Source organism: Armigeres subalbatus, chromosome 1, assembly GCF_024139115.2.
Source record: "Armigeres subalbatus isolate Guangzhou_Male chromosome 1, GZ_Asu_2, whole genome shotgun sequence".
NCBI classification, from domain to species: Eukaryota; Metazoa; Arthropoda; class Insecta; order Diptera; family Culicidae; genus Armigeres; species Armigeres subalbatus.
Genome location: NC_085139.1, coordinates 150,136,082 through 150,155,865, shown reverse-complemented (window position 1 = coordinate 150,155,865; position 19,784 = coordinate 150,136,082). Strand labels below are relative to the sequence as shown.

The 19,784-nt window shown below is 40.4% G+C and overlaps 2 protein-coding genes across 5 annotated transcripts in view; both read left to right on the top strand.

The window, feature by feature from the left end:
* LOC134205252 (protein ILRUN-like) overlaps positions 1-19,784 on the top strand; it is an 88,523-nt gene that overhangs the window by 53,057 nt on the left and 15,682 nt on the right. The gene's annotated exons all lie outside the window — the stretch shown is intronic.
* On the top strand, positions 2,595-18,499 carry LOC134205254 (small ubiquitin-related modifier 3-like). The gene is made up of 3 exons (XM_062680343.1): positions 2,595-2,778; positions 2,905-3,033; positions 18,112-18,499. Exons 1-3 carry the CDS (start codon positions 2,761-2,763, stop codon positions 18,250-18,252), a joined length of 288 nt encoding a protein of 95 aa, XP_062536327.1. The 5' UTR covers positions 2,595-2,760; the 3' UTR covers positions 18,253-18,499.

Genomic DNA, 19,784 nt, shown 5'->3' with positions numbered 1-19,784 from the left:
TTGATCCTTTTTCTTCAGCAGGTAAACGACTCCAAAGTGCGTGTAGTCATCCACGAACGATAGGAAATATCGATAACCGTCCGATGTCGCAGGGGTAATTTGCCCACACATCCGTGTGCACGCGCTCCAGTGGCCTTTGTGTCGATGGTCTTGTACCGTTGAATGGTTGTCTCACCATGTTACTTGCAGCACACGTGTCGCAAAACGAAGGATCACCATGGACATTACTCAGTCCATCCACCATTCCAGACGTCTTCAATTTGAGCACATTCTTGAAGCTGAGATGCCCATATCGCTTATGCCAGAGCTGCAGCTCCGCGTTGTCGGCTACTAAGGCAGATCGAATAGAATGCATACGCAAATAGTAAAGGTTACCTTTCAATTCTGCAACACCGATGATATCGCCATCCTTCGTTAAGATTGCACGATCTGGCTTGAACTCAACGTGCACTCCAGCCTTCAGTAATTTCGCCAAGGATAGCAAATTGTACTTCAGCTTGTCAACGAACAGCACCTGCCCAAATGACAAAGTGTACCTATTTTTCCCAACGTGCGACTTGCCCTTCACCGTACCTTGCTTTGTTGCTACCAGCACCTCACCATCCTTCGCACTGTCGATGTGAAACGGATCTTGTAGCACTTGCAGTTCCTCAAAATAGCTTTCGTCACTGACCATGTGACAACTTGCTCCCGAGTCCAGTACCCACTCGATTACGTTCTGCTCGTGACACTTTTTTGCTCCTGAAACCAGCGCCACCTCCTTATCGACAGGGATTTTAGCTACCTGCGCGCGACCCGAACGTTTCCTTAACATGGGGCAATCAAACTTCTTATGTCCAAGCTCTCCGCAGTGGTAGCACTTTCCGGAAAATTTCGATGATTTCCCACGTCGATTACTGGATTTGGCCGCTAACACCACTCCATCCGACCCATTCGTAGCACTCGAACCGGATTCTCTTCCAGAACGCTTTTGCTCCTCCGCTAGAAGGCGTGCTTTGACGGTCGCAAGCTTCAGTTGTTGATCGTCCAAATTTTCCATCGCCGTGGTAACCACATCGTAACTAGGCGGTAACGAAATAAAAAGCTGACTCACCATGTCGAGCTCAGTAACAGTGGCACCAGCGTCTTTCAGCTGTCTTCCCAGCTCATCGAATCGACGGAAATGATCCGATAATGATGTTCCTTCCTCCATCCGCAACAAAGCCATCGATCGCCGAATGTACGTCTGAGCAGCAAAACCTTTTTTCGCGAAGGTGTTTGCTAAAGACGTCCACATTTCTTTTGCCGTTTGCTTGTCGCGTACGTACTCGAGATGGCTATCCGCAATATACGCCACCAGCAGCGCTTTTGCCTTCTCATCGTTTTCCTGGAATTCTTCATTTTCTTCCTCATCCTCCGGGGCATCCTTTGTGATGGCTTCCTTCACCCCATGGGCCGATAATTGAGTCTCCACTCGAAACTTCCACGTGTCATATCCTTCACCTGCGAACTGCACGATTCCTGCTTTCCTCGCACTGGACATTTTGAATTTGGGAACGGCTTCGAGAACTTTCTTTTTTACACTTTTACTCTTAGGTATGGCGTGACTGGGCTCATAACCTGAAGAGAAACACGTTTTAATAACTTTAACACTGGAGGTTTATTCAATTACGACTAAAAGAATCTAGCCACAGAGGCCGGTTTTATAGTTGCAGGTTGCCATGCAGTCGTTATATACTAAGTGCATAGCAACCGGTGTTGCTATGGTGACGTTATGTATAAATTCAAATCTTGACTAGATTGCTTCGATTACAAATTCAAATGTTACTGATGGCTTACTACGATTAACAAAAACTAACTGCCACACAGTTTGCTATTATTTCAACACAGTGGCGTAGGCACGGGGGTGGTTTTGGACATAAAACCCCCCCCAGAGACAACATTTTTAGAAGAATTTTTTTTTTCGAAAAAAAAAAATATTCAGGAAACCCCTCCCAGACCAATTTTCTGGCTACGCCACTGTTTCAACAGTTTGTTTACAAAATAGAATTGTCAGTGGGAAACCCAATTTCAATAGAAAAATGGGAAACTCAAAGATGTTGGCTATTGTCAAACGTAGTGGGTAGGATTGGGGTTGCCAGATACCTGGTCAGATTGCTCAACGCCTATAGGCCATATACCATTCTATTGATCATCAAATAAACCTAAAATGGACCGATTTTTACTCACGAACTGATTTTTTTCAATGCCTGAACAATAGGACCAGTACCTGTCAAAATTGTGAGGTTAGGTTTGCCGCGCGCAATGACCTATAGGTATATAGGTATATATACTCCTACCTTTAACAACCTAGCAAACCTATAACCAACCATTATTCTAGTATTTCTATAACAACCTTGTGCTCGATTGGAACAACCGATTTGACAGCAAATGCGCTGTTCCAATTTTGACACTCTTCATCTCTTTGTTATGAGTGCAACCTCCTTACCGTGTACATGTGCGAGCTGTCATGAAAAGGCTTTTGTATGCATTATATATAAACCTTGTTTATTTCGTGTAGTTCTTTGTACAGGTCCGTTCAACGAAATCGTTTGGGCTGCCGTTAGCCGGCATCACGCCAATTTCAGCATAACTTTTATTGGCAGCCATCATTCTACCCGGTCAGCTCAGTGAAAAAGTTCGGTGCGTAGTGCAGTGTAAAACGTGACTTAATTCTCCTGTTTGACCAATTTTGCTGCGCGAGAGCCGGGTTTCTGCTTTACTTGCATCAATTTACGCAAAATGTCGGAAGAAAAGAAGGTAAAATCGTGACAATTTGAATTAATATGAAAGTGCTGAAACATCGTGCTATTGTGCGAGGACGCCATGAAATGGCGCACTCGAGGATAATGAAGTGACATGTATTTTTTTTTCTTCTGTCGATAGGACTCCAAAGGATCCGAATCTGAGCACATCAACTTGAAAGTGCTAGGACAGGATAATGCCGTGGTGCAGTTCAAAATCAAGAAGCACACTCCCCTGCGGAAACTGATGAACGCCTACTGCGACCGAGCGGTGAGTTTTTTTCCCCATCTGCTGGATCCAATGAAATAATTTTTTTATCATTTAGCTCAAAATTGTGCTTCTGATTTAAAAAAAACTAATTATTTTTGGAGGATATAAATAAAAAATATCCATTTTTATTAAATGTCCAAAAGTTTTTGCACTTTTAATTTATTGAAATGCTTTATAGCACAGTGAGATCATTCCTTGCGCAATTTGGTCAAAATGAGAAGAATCGAAGAAACCAACTGCAATGATCAAGATAATATTTATATGTATATGTAGGCAAATGTACTATTTTGCCATAAAAGTTTTTACGAAGCTATTTCCACTGTGCTAGCGGTGACGCATATGCCAAGTTGCTTTTCCATCAGACATCATGGCTCGATTTGCCAGTCAGTTTTTGAAACGATATTATTATAAGTCAAGTCAAGTACGATACACTGAAGACGACCACACAGTTGTGGTCGAAATACGTATCTGCAAAGATATCGAAAATTAATTGGAGAGTACTTAACTCGTTTTAGACGGTTGAGATTATTTGTTGACCGTCAAGGCATAGGACAACAGTAGGGGGAGAAGCCCCCGCGCCGGACACCTTCCAATACCGGATACTTCTTAGAACGACACTTGCAGAGGTCTTTGCCTTCATTTGATGTACACTGGGGTCGCTTTTAACGCGGATAGATTTCATCGATTCCTCAGTTCACTGCAATGTGCATAACTTTATGAATACAATCGGGTTTTCTTCGATTTTTTGTGGATTTTTTCCCCACCACCTCGTTTAATAGCAATCCCAGTGTAGTACAAAAGTAAACTATTCGAAAGTACTTTACCTGCATGGAACATTAGATCCTCGTGTTTGAAATTTGTAATTATGTCCAAATTACAAATCGAAAAAAAGGCTCCAAATTTTGGTGTTTCACTTTTTAATTGAAGATGCCATTTAAAAAGGCGGGACTTTGCAGCTGAAGAACCAAAAAGGCTCTTAACACATTTTATATCTACAACTCCAAGCAAGTTTTCTTCTTCAATGGCTCTACATTCCAACTGAAACTTGGCCGGCTTTTCAACTTAGTATTCTATTAGCATTTCTTCAGTTATTCATTGAAAGCTTTTCTAAGAGCGCCATTGCATGAGTATGTATCTTGTGTGGCACACTATACTCAGGATGTCGAGTATGTTTCCAACCCGAAAACATCCTAGACCGGACCGAGAATCGAACTCGCCATCTCCGGATTAGCAATCCGGATAGATGAGAAGTCATTGTTAAAACTCAATATTACAACAAAAATGCTATTATTTTATTTCTAGAAAATACTAAATAGAAAATAAATTTTCCTAATTGGAAGGTTAAAATATGTAAGTACATTAAATTAAAAAATATCCCAAAGTTCCACCTTACGGTTTAAACACGCTTCAGCAAGTTATGGCGCCATTTCGTTCATAATTTGCCACAAAATAGGCATTTCAGAACAAACTGCCAGTTCAGTAAAGCTTGCCTTTCACCACTAGGTTCGCTAGTGTTGCAAAATCACTGATTGACCCAGGAGGGTGAAACGCCTGTCTTTTTGGTATCCACTCTCTGGGTTTGTGGTATATAGACTTAACCTCACTTTCGTGACAGTTTGTTCAAATAGCTTTTTAGGGGCCTTTCACAAATTACGCAACGCTGAGGGGGGAAGGGAGGGGATCAAGCCGAGCTTTACGATCCATACAAAAATAGTAAACCTTCCATACAAAAAGTGTTACGAGGGGGAGGATCGGGGTCAAAAATCACCAAATTCGGCGTTATGTAATTTTAGAAAGAATCCACAGGGTGTTAGAATCAAAATCGGTGTTGCGGAAATTTAAAATTTAAAATAAATTTACGATCAAAATCATGTTGATCCGAACATTTCAGTGATATACTTTGATTACTACAGGTCGGACTCGATTATCCGGAGTATCGATTTTTTTTTCACTCCGGATAATCGAATCACTAGAAAAAAATCAAATCTGCAATTAAATGACGAAAAAATTATGTTTTATTGTATTTGCAGTGGTGTACATAGTCAGAAATTATTTTGGAAAAACCCTGATTAATCCGCCTAACGGTATCGGTGATTTTCTGGTATACAATGAAAAATAGTATTTTTGCCATAACTTTTGAGTCTATAGTACGATCCAGCCAATTTTCAATATGAAATTATGAGACAGGATTCCCATTTGAATCGAACTTGATGGTTGAGAATAGGTGCCATAAAAAATAACTAGACTATTTACGCACTTTTTGTACAAAAAATAGTATTTTGGTCATTATTTCTGAACCCAAAGTTTGATCTAGTCAATTTTCAACAAAAAGCTATGAAACTTTTGAGTCAATTGTCCGATCTATCCATTTTTCAATAGGAAACAATATAAAGGCTCCCCCAGACCTGAGTGATTTCATCACCTCAACGGCAAAAACTAGTCGCCGCGATTTTATCGTTGGGTCGCTGTAGGCAATGTTCCACTCCAACGGCGACAGAATCGCATTCGCCAAGCGTTAGAATCGCGTCGCAATTTTTCGGTCAAGTCACGTGTGTTAGGGGGAACTTAATAAGATTTCCCGTTAAATGCAATCAGTCGCAAACAAATTGGATAAGGATAAGTGCCAATAGGGGCCATCCTTAGCCGTGCGGTAAGACGCGCAGCTACAAAGCAAGACCATGCTGAGAGTGGCTGGGTTCGATTCCCGGTGCCGGTCTAGGCAATTTTCGGATTGGAAATTGTCTCGACTTCCCTGGGCATAAAAGTATCATCGTGCTAGCCTCATGATATACGAATGCAAAAATGGTAACCTGGCTTAGAAACCTCGCAGTTAATAACTGTGGAAGTGCTTAATGAACACTAAGCTGCGAGGCGGCTCTGTCCCAGTGTGGGGATGTAATGCCAATAAGAAAAGAAGAAGTGCCAAAAATGGGCCCCAATTCGCCGACCATAGATGATCGGTATATAATACTATGAAGCTCCGAGACATCTAAAATATCCCGACTAGAAGGTCATATCAAAATTATATCATCCTATGTTATTATGTTATACTAAATTTTTATAACAAAATGTGTTAGAAACATGGTGCAGGATGTTGTTAAAATATCTAAATTTCTATCAAAACTGCACGACTGGAAACAAAAAACTATCAAATTTTGTTACAATTTTATCATAAAAATAACATATTTTGTTAGAAATTTATAACAGAATAAGATACAAAATATATTGCTTCTGTGCAGTTGGAATTTTTACAGGTCGTGATAGGTCTACAGATTGCGATCAACAATTATAATATTTTTGTTTTTGTCTGAACTAGAATATTTTTCGAGAACATGAAATTAACAACATTACAAATAAGGCAACCATCTCAAATTTTATCAGCGTTGTGATATTTGTGATATCTATATATGGCTGAGAGACTTTGCTACATCTATTTTAATTGCTTACTGTTGGCAATTCGGTGTTAAGCATTTTTCACATTATATTATGATATAATCCTGTTACAACATTTGAAAAATAATGGCTACTGAGAAATTGTATCAAAATAAGTTATAAATATCACAATATGTTAAAATTTTGTTAATTTTTTGTTATGCTTTTCTAGTCGGGATGTTTGTTTTTGGAGAAAACAGATAGCCTTCCGGTATACTTTGTGTCCGAGGGAGACAAAAAAAGGTCTTTTGAATCAAATATTAGGCAATGATCCGCGCATCAAAAAACCATTTACTGGTCCTTGCAATCTCTTCTTGGTAACGTGTTTCCGTTTGTTGCTGAAGATTTTCTCCTGGAAACTCGCGATTTTTGCGTTACGTAATTAATGGATTATCCCTTAAAGGGTGATATTCTGCAAGATAAATTCCTTTAGGATAACTCCAATTGAAAGGTCATTATTGGTGCTGATGGAGCATTTTGACTTGTTTTGCACATGATCTTCAATGGCAATTGTACTAGAACGAAGTGTTTTATCACAACGTCGGTGGGGAAAATATTTCTCTGCCCCTTTTCACGCATTTGTATCAGGTGACGAGCAATTTGTTTTCACGTCTTTTTTTTTTCAAATTGCCCGCCACTCAAGCTCAGGAGCTCAATTTGAGCCTCCTGGTAATGGTCGCAACTAAAACTTTTGACAACGCATTTTCTAAGCTACAAAAATGTTCATAAAATTTTATTTGCTATAATGTAGAGGTGTGGCATAGCTACATAATTAGTTACAACACACATACAAAAGAATCCAGTGGAAATCGGGTTTCCTTTTAAGGATTCTGTAAATAAACAGCAATGAGTAAATGTTATTCTATCTTATTAGTAAGTGCAAATAAATTATTAGATTGGAAAAAAAGTAATTAATCAAACTAGAAAATCATGAATCTTAGCTTTATAATGTTGTTTTAATTTTTCTTTGAATGTGAATCGGTTATTAATTTGTTTTAAACTATCTGGAAGGAAGTTGTATTTGAAAGGGCCGAAATAAGAAAACTTAGTTTGCCCGAAGCTTGTTCGAGCTCTAGATTGTTGCAAGTTATTGGCTTGTCGAGTAAATAAATATGTCTTGATATGTTAAAGAAAAAGCCTTATGCTTTATGTCCATCGTCGTTGATTATAAATTGAGAGCGAATTCTGCAACCAATGTTATGCATCCAAACACATCGTTCTATGGTGGCAAGGCTTCCACGGAAATGTTTTTTTTTCTTTCTTTATTAGGGAGACTTTTAGCCCGAGGCTGGCTCGTCTCCGACCACGGAAAAGTTCTTGAAGCGAGAAGTTTGTGGACATGTTCTGAAGAAAATAATTGATTCATCCAAACAACATAAATATGTAGAACAACCCTATTTCAGTCCCTCCCATACAACCTACGTTCATATTTCTTCATATAAACCTATTTCGTATGAATATAATAGTAACTAGTCGACCCGGCAGACGTTGTCCTGCATAGTAGGCGAAAATGCGCGTTGTGAACTGCCCTTGCGAAATTCCCATACAAATCTTTGTTTTAGTTATTTATAATTTACTCGACCTTATTCTTGATTTTCGCAAGAGGAAATATCATATAAACCCGTCGGAAACGATAACGAACATATCTGCTGAAGAAATGAAGAAAATCCTTCCAGCCGTTTTCGAGTTATGCGGATACGAACACAGACCATTTCATTTTTATTATATAGAAGATATAATCATTTGAATTCATGAAGTTGATATACAATTTATTTTATTTATTCAGACTAAGGCCGAAGTGGCCTGTGCGGTATATAAGAGTCTTCTCTATTCGGCTCGGTCCATGGCTACCCGTCGCCAGCCACGCAGTCTACGGAGGGTCCGCAAGTCATCTTCTACCTGATCGATCCACCTTGCCCGCTGCGCACCTCGCCTTCTTGTACCCGTCGGATCGTTGTCGAGAACCATTTTCACCGGGTTATTGTCCGACATTCTGGCTACGTGCCCGGCCCACCGCAGTCGTCCGATTTTCGCGGTGTGAACGATGGATGGTTCTCCCATCTTTCACTTTCCTTTCGAAAACTCCGAGTGCGCATTGGTCCTCCACGAGCATCGTCCAGGTCTCGTGTCCGTAGAGGACTACCGGTCTAATGAGCGTTTTGTAGATTGTCAGTTTGGTACGGCGGCGAACTCTATTCGATCGGAGCGTCTTGCGGAGTCCAAAGTATGTACGATTTCCAGCCACTATACGTCTCCGAATTTCTCTGCTGGTATCATTTTCGGCAGTCACCAGTGAGCCCAAGTACACAAATTCTTCTACCACCTCGATTTCGTCACCACCGATGCAAACTCGTGGTGGCTCACATTGTCTTCTCTTGAACCTCTTCCTATCATGTACTTCGTCTTCGACGTGTTAATGACTAGTCCGGTCCGCTTAGCTTCCCTCTTCAGTCTGATGTAGGCTTCGTCCATCTTCTCAAAGTTACGTGCCATAATATCTATGTCGTCGGCGAAGCCAAATAGCTGGACGGACTTATTGAAAATTCTAACACTCGTGTTAATCCTTGCTCTCCGTATCACCCTTTCAAAAGCGATGTTGAATAGCAGACACGAAAGACCATCACCTTGCCGTAACCCTCTGCGGGTTTCGAAGGGACTCGAGAATGTCCCTGAAACTCGAACTACGCACATCACCCGATCCATCGTCGCTTTGATCAACCGTGTCAGTTTATCCGGAAATCCGTTTTCGTGCATAAGTTGCCATAGCTGGTCCCGATCGATTGTATCATATGCGGCTTTGAAGTCGATGAATTGATGATGTGTGGGCACGTTGTATTCGCGGCACTTCTGCAGTACTTGGCGAATGGCGAACACCTGGTCAGTGGTGGAGCATTCGCCCATAAAACCCGCCTGGTACTGCCCGCGAACTCCCTTGCAATTGGTGTTAGTCGACGGCATAAAATTTGGGAGAGTACCTTGTAGGCGGCGTTCAGCAATGTGATTGCGCGGTAGTTGCTACAATCCAGCTTATCGCCCTTTTTGTAGATGAGACACACGACACCTTCCATCCACTCCTGCGGCAAAACTTCTTCCTCCCAAATCTTGGTAATGACCCAGTGCAGCGCTCTAGCCAGTGCCTCACCACCGTGTTTAAATAGCTCTCCTGATAATTGGTCAACCCCAGGGGCTTTGTTGTTCTTCAGCCGGCCAATCTCCTCCTGGATTTCTTGGAGATCCGGAGCCGGTAGAATTATGTCCTGCGCGCGTTCCCCCAGGTCCATCACCATACCGCCATCTTCGTCTGTCACATTGCCATTCAGGTGCTCTTCGTAGTGCTGCCGCCACCTTTGGATCACCTCATGCTCGTTCGTAAGAAGGTTCCCGTTTATGTCCTTACACATATCAGGCTGTGGCACGTGGACCTTACGTGAACGGTTCAACTTCTCATAGAACTTTCGTGTGTTATTAGCGTGGTACAGTTGCTCCGTCTCTTCACGGTCTCGGTTTTCCTGCTGACGCTTTTTTCTCCGGAAAATCGAGTTTTGTCTGTTCCGCGCCTGTTTATATCGTGCCTCGTTCGCCCTCGTGCGGTGTTGCAGCAATCTCGCCCATGCTGCATTCTTCTCTTCTACTAACTGCCCACATTCGCCGTCATACCAGTCGTTTCTCTGATCCGTGGGCACCGTGCCAAGTGCAGCGGTTGCGGTGCTACCAATGGCGGATCGAATATCTCTCCAGCCATCTTCAAGAGACGCTGCGCCTAGCTGCTCTTCCGTTGGGAGTGCCACTTCCAGCTGCTGCGCGTATTCTTGGGCTAGTCTACCGTCTTGTAGCCGCCCAATATTAAGCCGTGGCGTCCGACTTCGACGCGTGTTGTACACCGTCGAGAGTTTTGAGCGCAGGCATACTGCAACGAGGTAGTGGTCGGATTCAATATTTGCACTGCAGTAAGTGCGGACGTTTGTGATGTCGGAGAAGAATTTACCCCCGATTAGAACGTGGTCGATTTGGTTTTCCGTTTCTTGCTTAAGTGATCTCCATGTGGCCTTGTGGATATTTTTGCGGGGAAAGAAGGTGCTTCGGACTACCATTCCGCGGGAGGCTGCGAAGTTTATGCATCGTTGGCCGTTGTCATTCGATACGGTGTGCAGACTATCCGGTCCGATGACCGGTCTATACATTTCCTCCCTTCCTACCTGCGCGTTCATGTCACCGATGACGATTTTGACGTCCCGCAGTGGGCATCCATCGTATGTCTGCTCCAGCTGTGCGTAGAACGCTTCTTTCTCGTCGTCGGGTCTCCCTTCGTGTGGGCAGTGCACGTTGATGATGCTATAGTTGAAGAAACGGCCTTTAATCCTCAGCTTGCACATCCTTGCGTTGATTGGCTGCCACCCAATCACGCGTTGGCGCATCTTACCCAGCACTATGAAGCCGGTTCCCAGCTCGTTGGTGGTGCCACAGCTTTGGTAGAAGGTAGCCGCCCGATGCCGGTTTTCCACACTTTCTTTCCTGTCCAGCAAATCTCCTGCAGCGCCACGACGTCGAAGTCATCGTAGATCATCCTGTCGCAACCTGCGAAACCTAGCGACTTGCAGTTCCATGTTCCAAGCTTCCAATCGTGATCCTTTATTCGTCGCCTAGGTCTTTGCCGATTATATCGAGTCGCATTATCTCTTATATTGTTCGTAATTATTGGTTTTCTAGGCGGCTTATTGGGCCTGCGCAAACCTCCTGTCTCGCCGGAGGGCCATCGTGTCAGGGCTGTTTAGCGTCCCACCTAACACCAGGACTTGGGCTTGTGCGCTTTGAGCGGCACACGGTCGCTTTGGCGGAGCCTACTTGCGGATACATGCAGCTTTTTATAGAGGTTTAACAGGGCCCACTGTCAAACCCCACCACATCCTAGGCAGGCGCCACAACTCGCAGATGGCCTGGGGAGGGATCGTCAAGCCCTTGGACATAGTCCCTGCTGCCCCCAAGTTGATATACAAGCCTATAGTCAAATTTCAATATACAAAACGACCCCTTTTTCAACCCCCTTCCACAACCGAGATACGCCACATTGTTAAAATAATCATAGTGTATATTATCCTACTGAAAATAAAAATTTAGAATTAAAAAAATTTGAAGAAAAAAAATACTCCGGATAATCGAGTCTAAAATTCCGGATAATCGAACCCCGGATAATCGCGTCCCCGGATAATCGAGTCCGACCTGTACCATAAATCAATCATAGAAAACACAACATTTTGTATATAATTCGCAAAACAGATTTTTCGTGGGGGTACTCCAGAAACTATGTCCTAGTAAACAAACTCTGAACCACAGACAAACAGACATAACACTCGTCGAATTTCCATCGTTCACTGATTAACTCGTGAATTCAAATAATCATTAGTTGGCCAATCGATCACTCGTGGCGCGCGCATCGTTTTTGCTCGAGCTTGACGTTTGCTCACTACCGCCATCTGGTTCGTGATTAGCCCAACTAACTGAAATCAACAGATGTCATTAGTGTTTGAACGACGATGAATTTGATGAGTAAATGTTCAATGTGTTATGTCTGTTTGTCTGTGTCTGAACTGTCAAACTACGTCATCATGCGGTACTCTATACCCGAATTCAACTGCTCATTTTTTGTGATTGGCCTCGTAGGGGAGGACGGGCAAGATCGCTACCCGGCGCAAGAAGAGCATCACTAATTTTACCGCTATTGTAATTGTAATTATAATTGTTTATTTCTTTCTTTTTTCTTTTTTCTATTGTGCCTTTTTCTCTAAATAACCCCGCACACTTCCAACAAAAGACTTGACACTGAAAAAATATTATAAAAATAAAATGGTTCTGAAATACAGATGAATTAGCAAAAGTTGGTGAAAACTTGGATTTTCTTATAAGAAATCAACCAATAGAAAATGAAGTTTTTTATAAAACAAAATTTTTCAAATTAAAATCTCGATCAACTACACATATTATGTCTTCAAAGAATATTTTAGGGCCACAGGGTTCACAGTGAGATGTTTGACCACGCTTAAAAAGATTTAAATAATTTATCTCAAATGGGACAAGATGAGCATCCCATTTTGAAACAATCAAATAATTAGGCTATCTATGAGGACATTCAGCGATGGGACTGACAATCAATATCAAAACAAAGTGTGTATCCAGTTGAAGGTAACTCACTGCTGGTGTTAACCGGGCTTTACATTTTCCTTTGAATCGTTGTGTCAGTCCGGTCTATAGATGTCAAAAAATTCAAGTAAACAAAAATCGTCAGCTGATCGCAGCTGTCTTATGGATTGCCTTATACACAAAATACTAAAACCACAAATTCCCTTACACAACCTACAATTATGATTTACTATGCTCTGATTCTGTTGAGTAACGTACATTAGCAAATTTACTGAAATTTGAAACTGATTTTAGTTATTCAATGTGATGTTGATCAATAAAAAATAATAACTTATCGATCCCAAGAAGAGTTTTCTTGTTTTAATATGGCCAATGCGCATTAAAAGCTATTGTTTTTTTTGTTTGTATTGGTGCTATAATTCATTATTAGTATTGGTGCTATAAATAGGGTAATTCGCCAAATGTTGAACGGCTAATTTTGTCGCCTATTGTTGAACTCCCATAAGAAATGCACGTGCGTTCAACAATAGGCGAAGAAATTAGCCGTTCAACATTTGGCGAATTACCCTACATTTCAGTTTCACAAATTCGTTTTTAGAAGGGTGCCCTTCGTGGCCCGTAAGAATGTTCATCTTGCCCCTTAGTATATTTGAACCAGTCAAAAACATAGTTTTAGTTAAGTCACATTTATCGGGATTACCGTTCTAGTCTAGATGTTAAATAACATCCAACTAAAATGAACTGTTGTATTGTAAGGCTCTGTCCAGTTAGAATCCGGAATCATTTATTGTATTGCAGTGGCACGGAAAGTGACCGCTGCAAGAATTATTTTACAGCAGTATGTCTACCTAGGCGCCCACTTTCTGTGGTATAAATTTCATGGTGCTGCACGAAAAGCGAGTCAAAAATTATTCCAGATGGAAGCCGCTTTTATGGACAAATTTGCCAAAACACGGTTGATTTGGCGAGGGAGCATATCCTGCAGAGCAAAGACCAAAGTGTTGGTGACGAATAAGACGATCGACTCTAAGCTGTACAAGGAAGAATGTTTCAAAAACCGTGTACTAAGTTTCATGAAAGCCCATGAAGGTCCCGGGAAGTTTTGGTTTGGTGAGTTGCCACTACAGCCGGGAAGTCATTCAGTTGTATTGCGATAATAACGTAGATTTCAACAATAAAAACATAATCCACCCAACTACCCGCAGTTCAGGCCCATCGAGACATTTTGGGTAATAATAAAGCGGAAGCTTAAGAGAACTGCAGGGCTGTTACAACAGTCGCGGATTTCGCGATCTTCTCGAGTTTCGCGGATTTGTCGCGGATTTACCCTTCCAGTCGCAAAAATCGCGGTTCCGTCAAATATTGTCGCGAAAATCGCGGATTTATAATTACACTCTCGCGAAAATCTTGATTTCCCTCAATTTAATTTTAGGATTAATTCAACATGTCATTTATGTGGGCGTTTGCAAAATAGGCAACCTGTCGAGATTATAGATAGTAGAATCTATAGATGAGCGAAAGCATGGCTGAGTCGATTTTTTTGCCCGTGCACACGCGCATATGACGTCACAGCCCTTAACATTTCCATTGAAATCATGACGTCATGCTCGTTTGGAGACACGTTTGACAGTTCGTTTGGAGACAGAGGATTTATCTTTGCTCATCTATATATTCCACTAGAAATGCTAGAATAAGAGATCGGCGAAGACGCCATCTTGTTTCCAATCGAACCGTCAAAAGCGGTTCCAATTCGACTTGTTTACTTTTTGCTTCCATAAGAAGCAAGCAAAAAGTTCAAGTGCTGCCAGTGTTATTTTCACGATTTCATGCATTTTCATACGTTGCCATTTCTACAGTTTTTCACTCCGCCGGTCTCTGGTTATAGGGTTGCTATATTCCACTATCTATAGTCGAGATCTTTCAATATCTTTCAAAATCTTTCAATAGTCGTATGGATGTTGGTTTAAGTGGACACATAGAAAGTCTGTCGAATTGTCAGATCGATCATATTGCATTTCTGGATTACCGAAATGCCGAGAGCTTTTTATTTTATTGCTTAGAACTTTTGTGCTGCTAATTGCGGAATTACAATTATGATAGCTTGCGCTGCATAGAGGGTCGACGATAAAGTCGGATCAAACGCAGTAATATTCACACCTGCAACTGCCGGGACGGAACTGATAGCTGATCAAAGCTGTCTTTATTCAGGTGTTTTGAAATTTATAATTTTAGGTTCAACGCCAATGCGGAAAGGAATTAGAAGGATTTAGCAATTTTGATTAGGAGGAAGGCCGGACCAGAAGGACCGTCTTGCGAGTCAACCAAGGGCTTCGCCAGTTATTTGAATTAAAATTTATCACATTAAAATGATTGTAAGGATAAAATTTGGTAGAAAAAACAAACAAAAAAAAAACACTAAAGAGCGGAGCAGAATGGATACGTTTGCGTGCGTTTTGATAGTTCCCCATAGCAAAACTGACAAAACGCACGCAAACGTATCCATTCTGCTCAGCTCTTAATAAAATAGACAAAAATTGCGATGATAGGGTCCGGCTTATTCCGGCGTACGGCTTCTCCCTGAGGACTGGAATTGTAGGGTTCCTGCCGCTTTGTATAGCTTTTTTCTGTTTCTTTGGATATCGGATCGATATCCGATAAAATAAAAAAATACAATTTTTACCCGAGTTAGTCTACTATCGATTTTATCACGTTTCTAACTCTATTTGTCACTCCAAAACCATTTGAAAATTTTAGTCGCTCTTATTCATCTTGGTAAAACACCGCAAACGACAATAAACATGAAATAACTTTCACCGCCTGTGGTTTATTATGAATTATTTTAGATTTCCTGTCGAGGGTTTTGTAAGCTTTATCGTTCTTGCGTTTTGCCTTTCGTCTTAGTGGGTACTGATGCGCCCAATTTCTCAACACCATAGACAATGGACATTTAAAAAATTGGCTTGCTACATATGTTTTAAAGGATGTAGTCAGTGAGCCAGTGTATGTAGTTGATTTAATTGGGCATCATCATTACATCGATTACAAAAATTTATCGATATCGGCGATATCTGAGTTCAATGATATCGGATATCGTATCGATAAATTTCATCCGATAATATCGATATTATCGATATTTGCACAGCCCTAGGCATATGACTTTTAGATTTTACGCATTTTAAAGTCAATCTAGTCTCTAATACTTGTGACACATATATGATACCAATATCACTGTACAGCATAAAATCATATGTCTGTCACCCAGAATCACGCTGGTATCACGATAGCACGATGATTTCCGTACCCTGCCCTGCGACCGTTGTATTGTACGAAATAGAACATAATTTGTTGTTTTGAAATGTCAAATACGCCGTTTGACATATGAAATAAAAACAAACATTTGCAAGCTGACTGAGTAAAATTTGTTTTTCTGCTATTCCGGATGGTATTTTTCACAACATTGGCAAAATAATTATTAGTAAGCCCATTATTTGCTACAATTACATCCTGAAGATGTCTTCCTATTGATTTTGCCAGTTCGTGGGTTGTTTCCAGGAAAGATCTACCGTCACTTTTGCATGATATTCAATGGTTTGAGTTCTGTATCGTGTGATTTCGAACATTTTGTGCGAGGATCCCATGGGTTTTAATTGGAATGAGGTCTAAGGATTGGGAACGATGCGGGATCTTTGATTTGCCATTGGTCAGCATCTACTTTTTTAGATGGGAAGAATGTTTTGTACCGTTGTTTTGGACAAATTTAAAATTGGATCTATAGTGTTTGGAGAGAGAGGGAGGAGAGAAGAGGAGAGAAGGATCTCGTGGAGGTAAAATTGGAGTGCAGAAATAAACCGTAGTCAGCGCGAAGTAAATAAGTGTTTGAAAAACCCGGAGTTCCGTGTCCGAATAAACCTGTTACAGGATCTATGACCCAATTGAACGATGCTGACTTTATCCTTCAAAATGTTCATATGAATTAAACGATCAGTGCCGTTTGCACTGAAATCACCCCAAACCAGTGATTAACGTCCGCAGAAATAATTGCCTTGCGGAATGTTTGCAAGAACTCGCATATTTCTGCTAAAATACCTATACGAAGAATTCACTGAGGAAACGGGTCGTATGAACATCATAAGATACTCTTTTGAAATTGCGACATAAGAAATGTGTTGATTTTCATAAGTTTTTCTTATGGAATGAATTTCATAAGACGATCTTATGAAATACTAGCGAAAGAAACCCAGCTTTGCCCGGGTGTTAATGGCCCGTTTACATATGAGCTAGTTCTAGCGGATAATGCACTGTCCGACAATACTAGCACGATATTAGCATCATGTAAACAGGAATTGTCCTCGTTAATAAGCGTTTACATTAAGCTAATAAAAGTGGCACAATGAACTGTTTGCAGCACCGCACTCTAGATCAATTTCCGTGCGTTTGTTTTGTTTTCCCCGTTATATTCACCAACTTTTTGTATATACAAAAATGGCGGGTCCCAAAACAAATCGATTAGGGAAAAAATCTTGCAAATCGGTCAACCCGTTCGCGAGTTAAATCGTCAGGAAGGAAATCCCAACTCATTTTTATTATATAGATTTTGAATATATGTAAAAAAAATGTAACCCGGATTCGAATCGTGGACATCGAGACTAGGAGGCGCGTGATTACATCACACGCCTATCAACGCCTCAAGAAAACATTTCGCTGGATAGCTAATATAAATCCAGAATTTGTCAAAACAAGGTCTTATGATTTTCATAATTCCATTCTTATGAAATGTTCTCATAAGATTGGTCTTATAAAAATAGTAAGAGCCATTTTCCTGATTGTTGGAAAACTATGACGGTTTCATATCGATGAATGAACTGCTGACGCGAATTCACAATTTATTCAAAAAATATGGATAAATATTATTGTGTAATACTCATAAAAACTATAGTAACAGTTTATGATTACTATATATTTTGATGAGAAATATAGTTTTGAAAAGCTGTAGAATCAGTTTCAAAACAAGCTGTCAAATAGATAGAACGGTGGAAAGAAAAGATGTGTGTCATCTTGTCACTGTACGCGTACAGCGTGATACGAAAATCATAGTGCGGAAATCATATGTCTGTCGATAGTATAACACAGTTGGCGTCACCATCCCAAGCCGAAAATTTTCTATCTATTCTATTCTATCTTATTCTATCAAACTTATGCTACAATTGTTGTTTGCGATCTTGCCCCACTTTCTCCCAGGTCAGAATACTCTACGTAGAAGTAACAGTTGACCTCCGAAGCAAACCCACAAGCAAGTTGTTTCCACTCGCGGATGCGGTTAATGTAACCGCTTACGAAACATTAATTACACGTTTCAAAATTGCTATTTTTCTCTAACTTTTGAGCCCATAGTTCGCATAAGGGCAGTTTAGCTCAACTTGAGATATAACATTGAAAAACCAGATTTATTTCTTTTTAAGCTCGATTTGGCGAAACAAATTAATACAAATGTCGTTTTCGGTTTCATTTTAGGGTCTTTCCATGCAGGTTGTTCGCTTCCGGTTCGATGGCCAGCCAATCAACGAGAATGATACCCCGACGACGCTGGAGATGGAGGAAGGCGATACAATCGAAGTGTACCAACAGCAGACCGGTGGAAAGCTTTATTTTTAAAATTAATTTTAACTGTGTGTATCTAACTATCCAATAACAAAATACATTTCATGCTAAACTAATTGAAGGTTTACTATGTTTGAAATAATTCCAATGAAATAATTTTACATTCATGTGCACCGAAAATGGAAATGTATTGCTGAAATTGATGTATTTTTTTCTATCCAAGGCATGGAGCGCTAAAAGTCGCTACTCCTGCGGTGTCCGTTTCATTTAACTCAAATAAAGCGAAAAGGATAAAAAACCACCTCTTTTTGGAAAGTTTTCTTATTAATTGTTTGAACGCTTATAATAGTTGAGGGGATTAGAAGCAGCGGGGTGTAAGTGACATTTTGGTTAAATTTGAGTTGAATACAGCAAAAAATGCTTTGGTTTTAGATGTTTGCGTCGGCAAGTTTATATACCTAGTTCGTACGTTGTTCGCAATGAATGGGAAAACTCACGGAAACTTCATTTTTTTAACTAAAAAATATACTGCCGTTTTACGCATAATTGTCCTTTGACGAAAAATCTCAAACTCGAGTCAATTTGTCCCACTGAAAAAATTAAGTTGTTTGATGATAATAGAGACTAAAAACCGGTTAAATAAATAGAGATTCGGTTTATGTCCTGGAAAAGTGTTGCCTACGCTTATAATATCCCAAAAATATTTGTTAAATTTTAAGATCCAATCGATTCAGAAATCAGTGGGACAATTTGACTTAGTTTGGTTTTTTTCATCAAAGGTAACATGGGAGAACGGCAGTATAGGAGACTTGCAATCATTTTTCTAAAAACTTGAGTTTTGTCATTTACACCCCTCCGCGTTTGACAACCAACTCCGCCAATCCCCCCTCTCTCTTTCCATATTATTCAGACTACAAGCATAATCATTTGATAAGATAATGATATCATGCAATAAAGCTCGTAATCTGATCAGACAATTATTTTCGATCTCTGAATCTGATTTAAAGCCAGTAACGAAAAAACGTGGATCGCGTGACCCAGCAAATAACTACAATATCTTGAATTCAGAATAAATGCTACAAAATAAATTTCAATCAATTAGAAAATCTGACATAGGCTATCTATTCCATTATGAATGAAATTGTCCTATATTCACCCATTTTTTGTTTGTTTCACGTTTAAATGCATTTTAGAACACGGCTTATACACATTTGTAATTAGCATGTCATACAGAACAATGGGGTCTATATAATAAAATGTATAGTCTTCTTCTTCCTATTGCCATTACATCACCCACTGGGACATTGCCGCCTCACTGCATGATATTCCTTATTGTGATGACATGATATTCATTATTGTAGATCCAGTTGAAAACCGAACTGAGCTTTTGCGACAATCGCATTTTCTCCCATTTCCGGATGTCGCAACTGCATCGCTAGGCTAGGCTAGGCTAAGCAGGGGAAATTTATATATACGTTCCTAAATTATTAATTATTCTATTCTTAGTTTATTCCTTTGATGAATGATTTTCTTTCGGAAGGGCTGTTCTAAAAGCACGTGGACAGATGTCAAACATTGTACTTCCC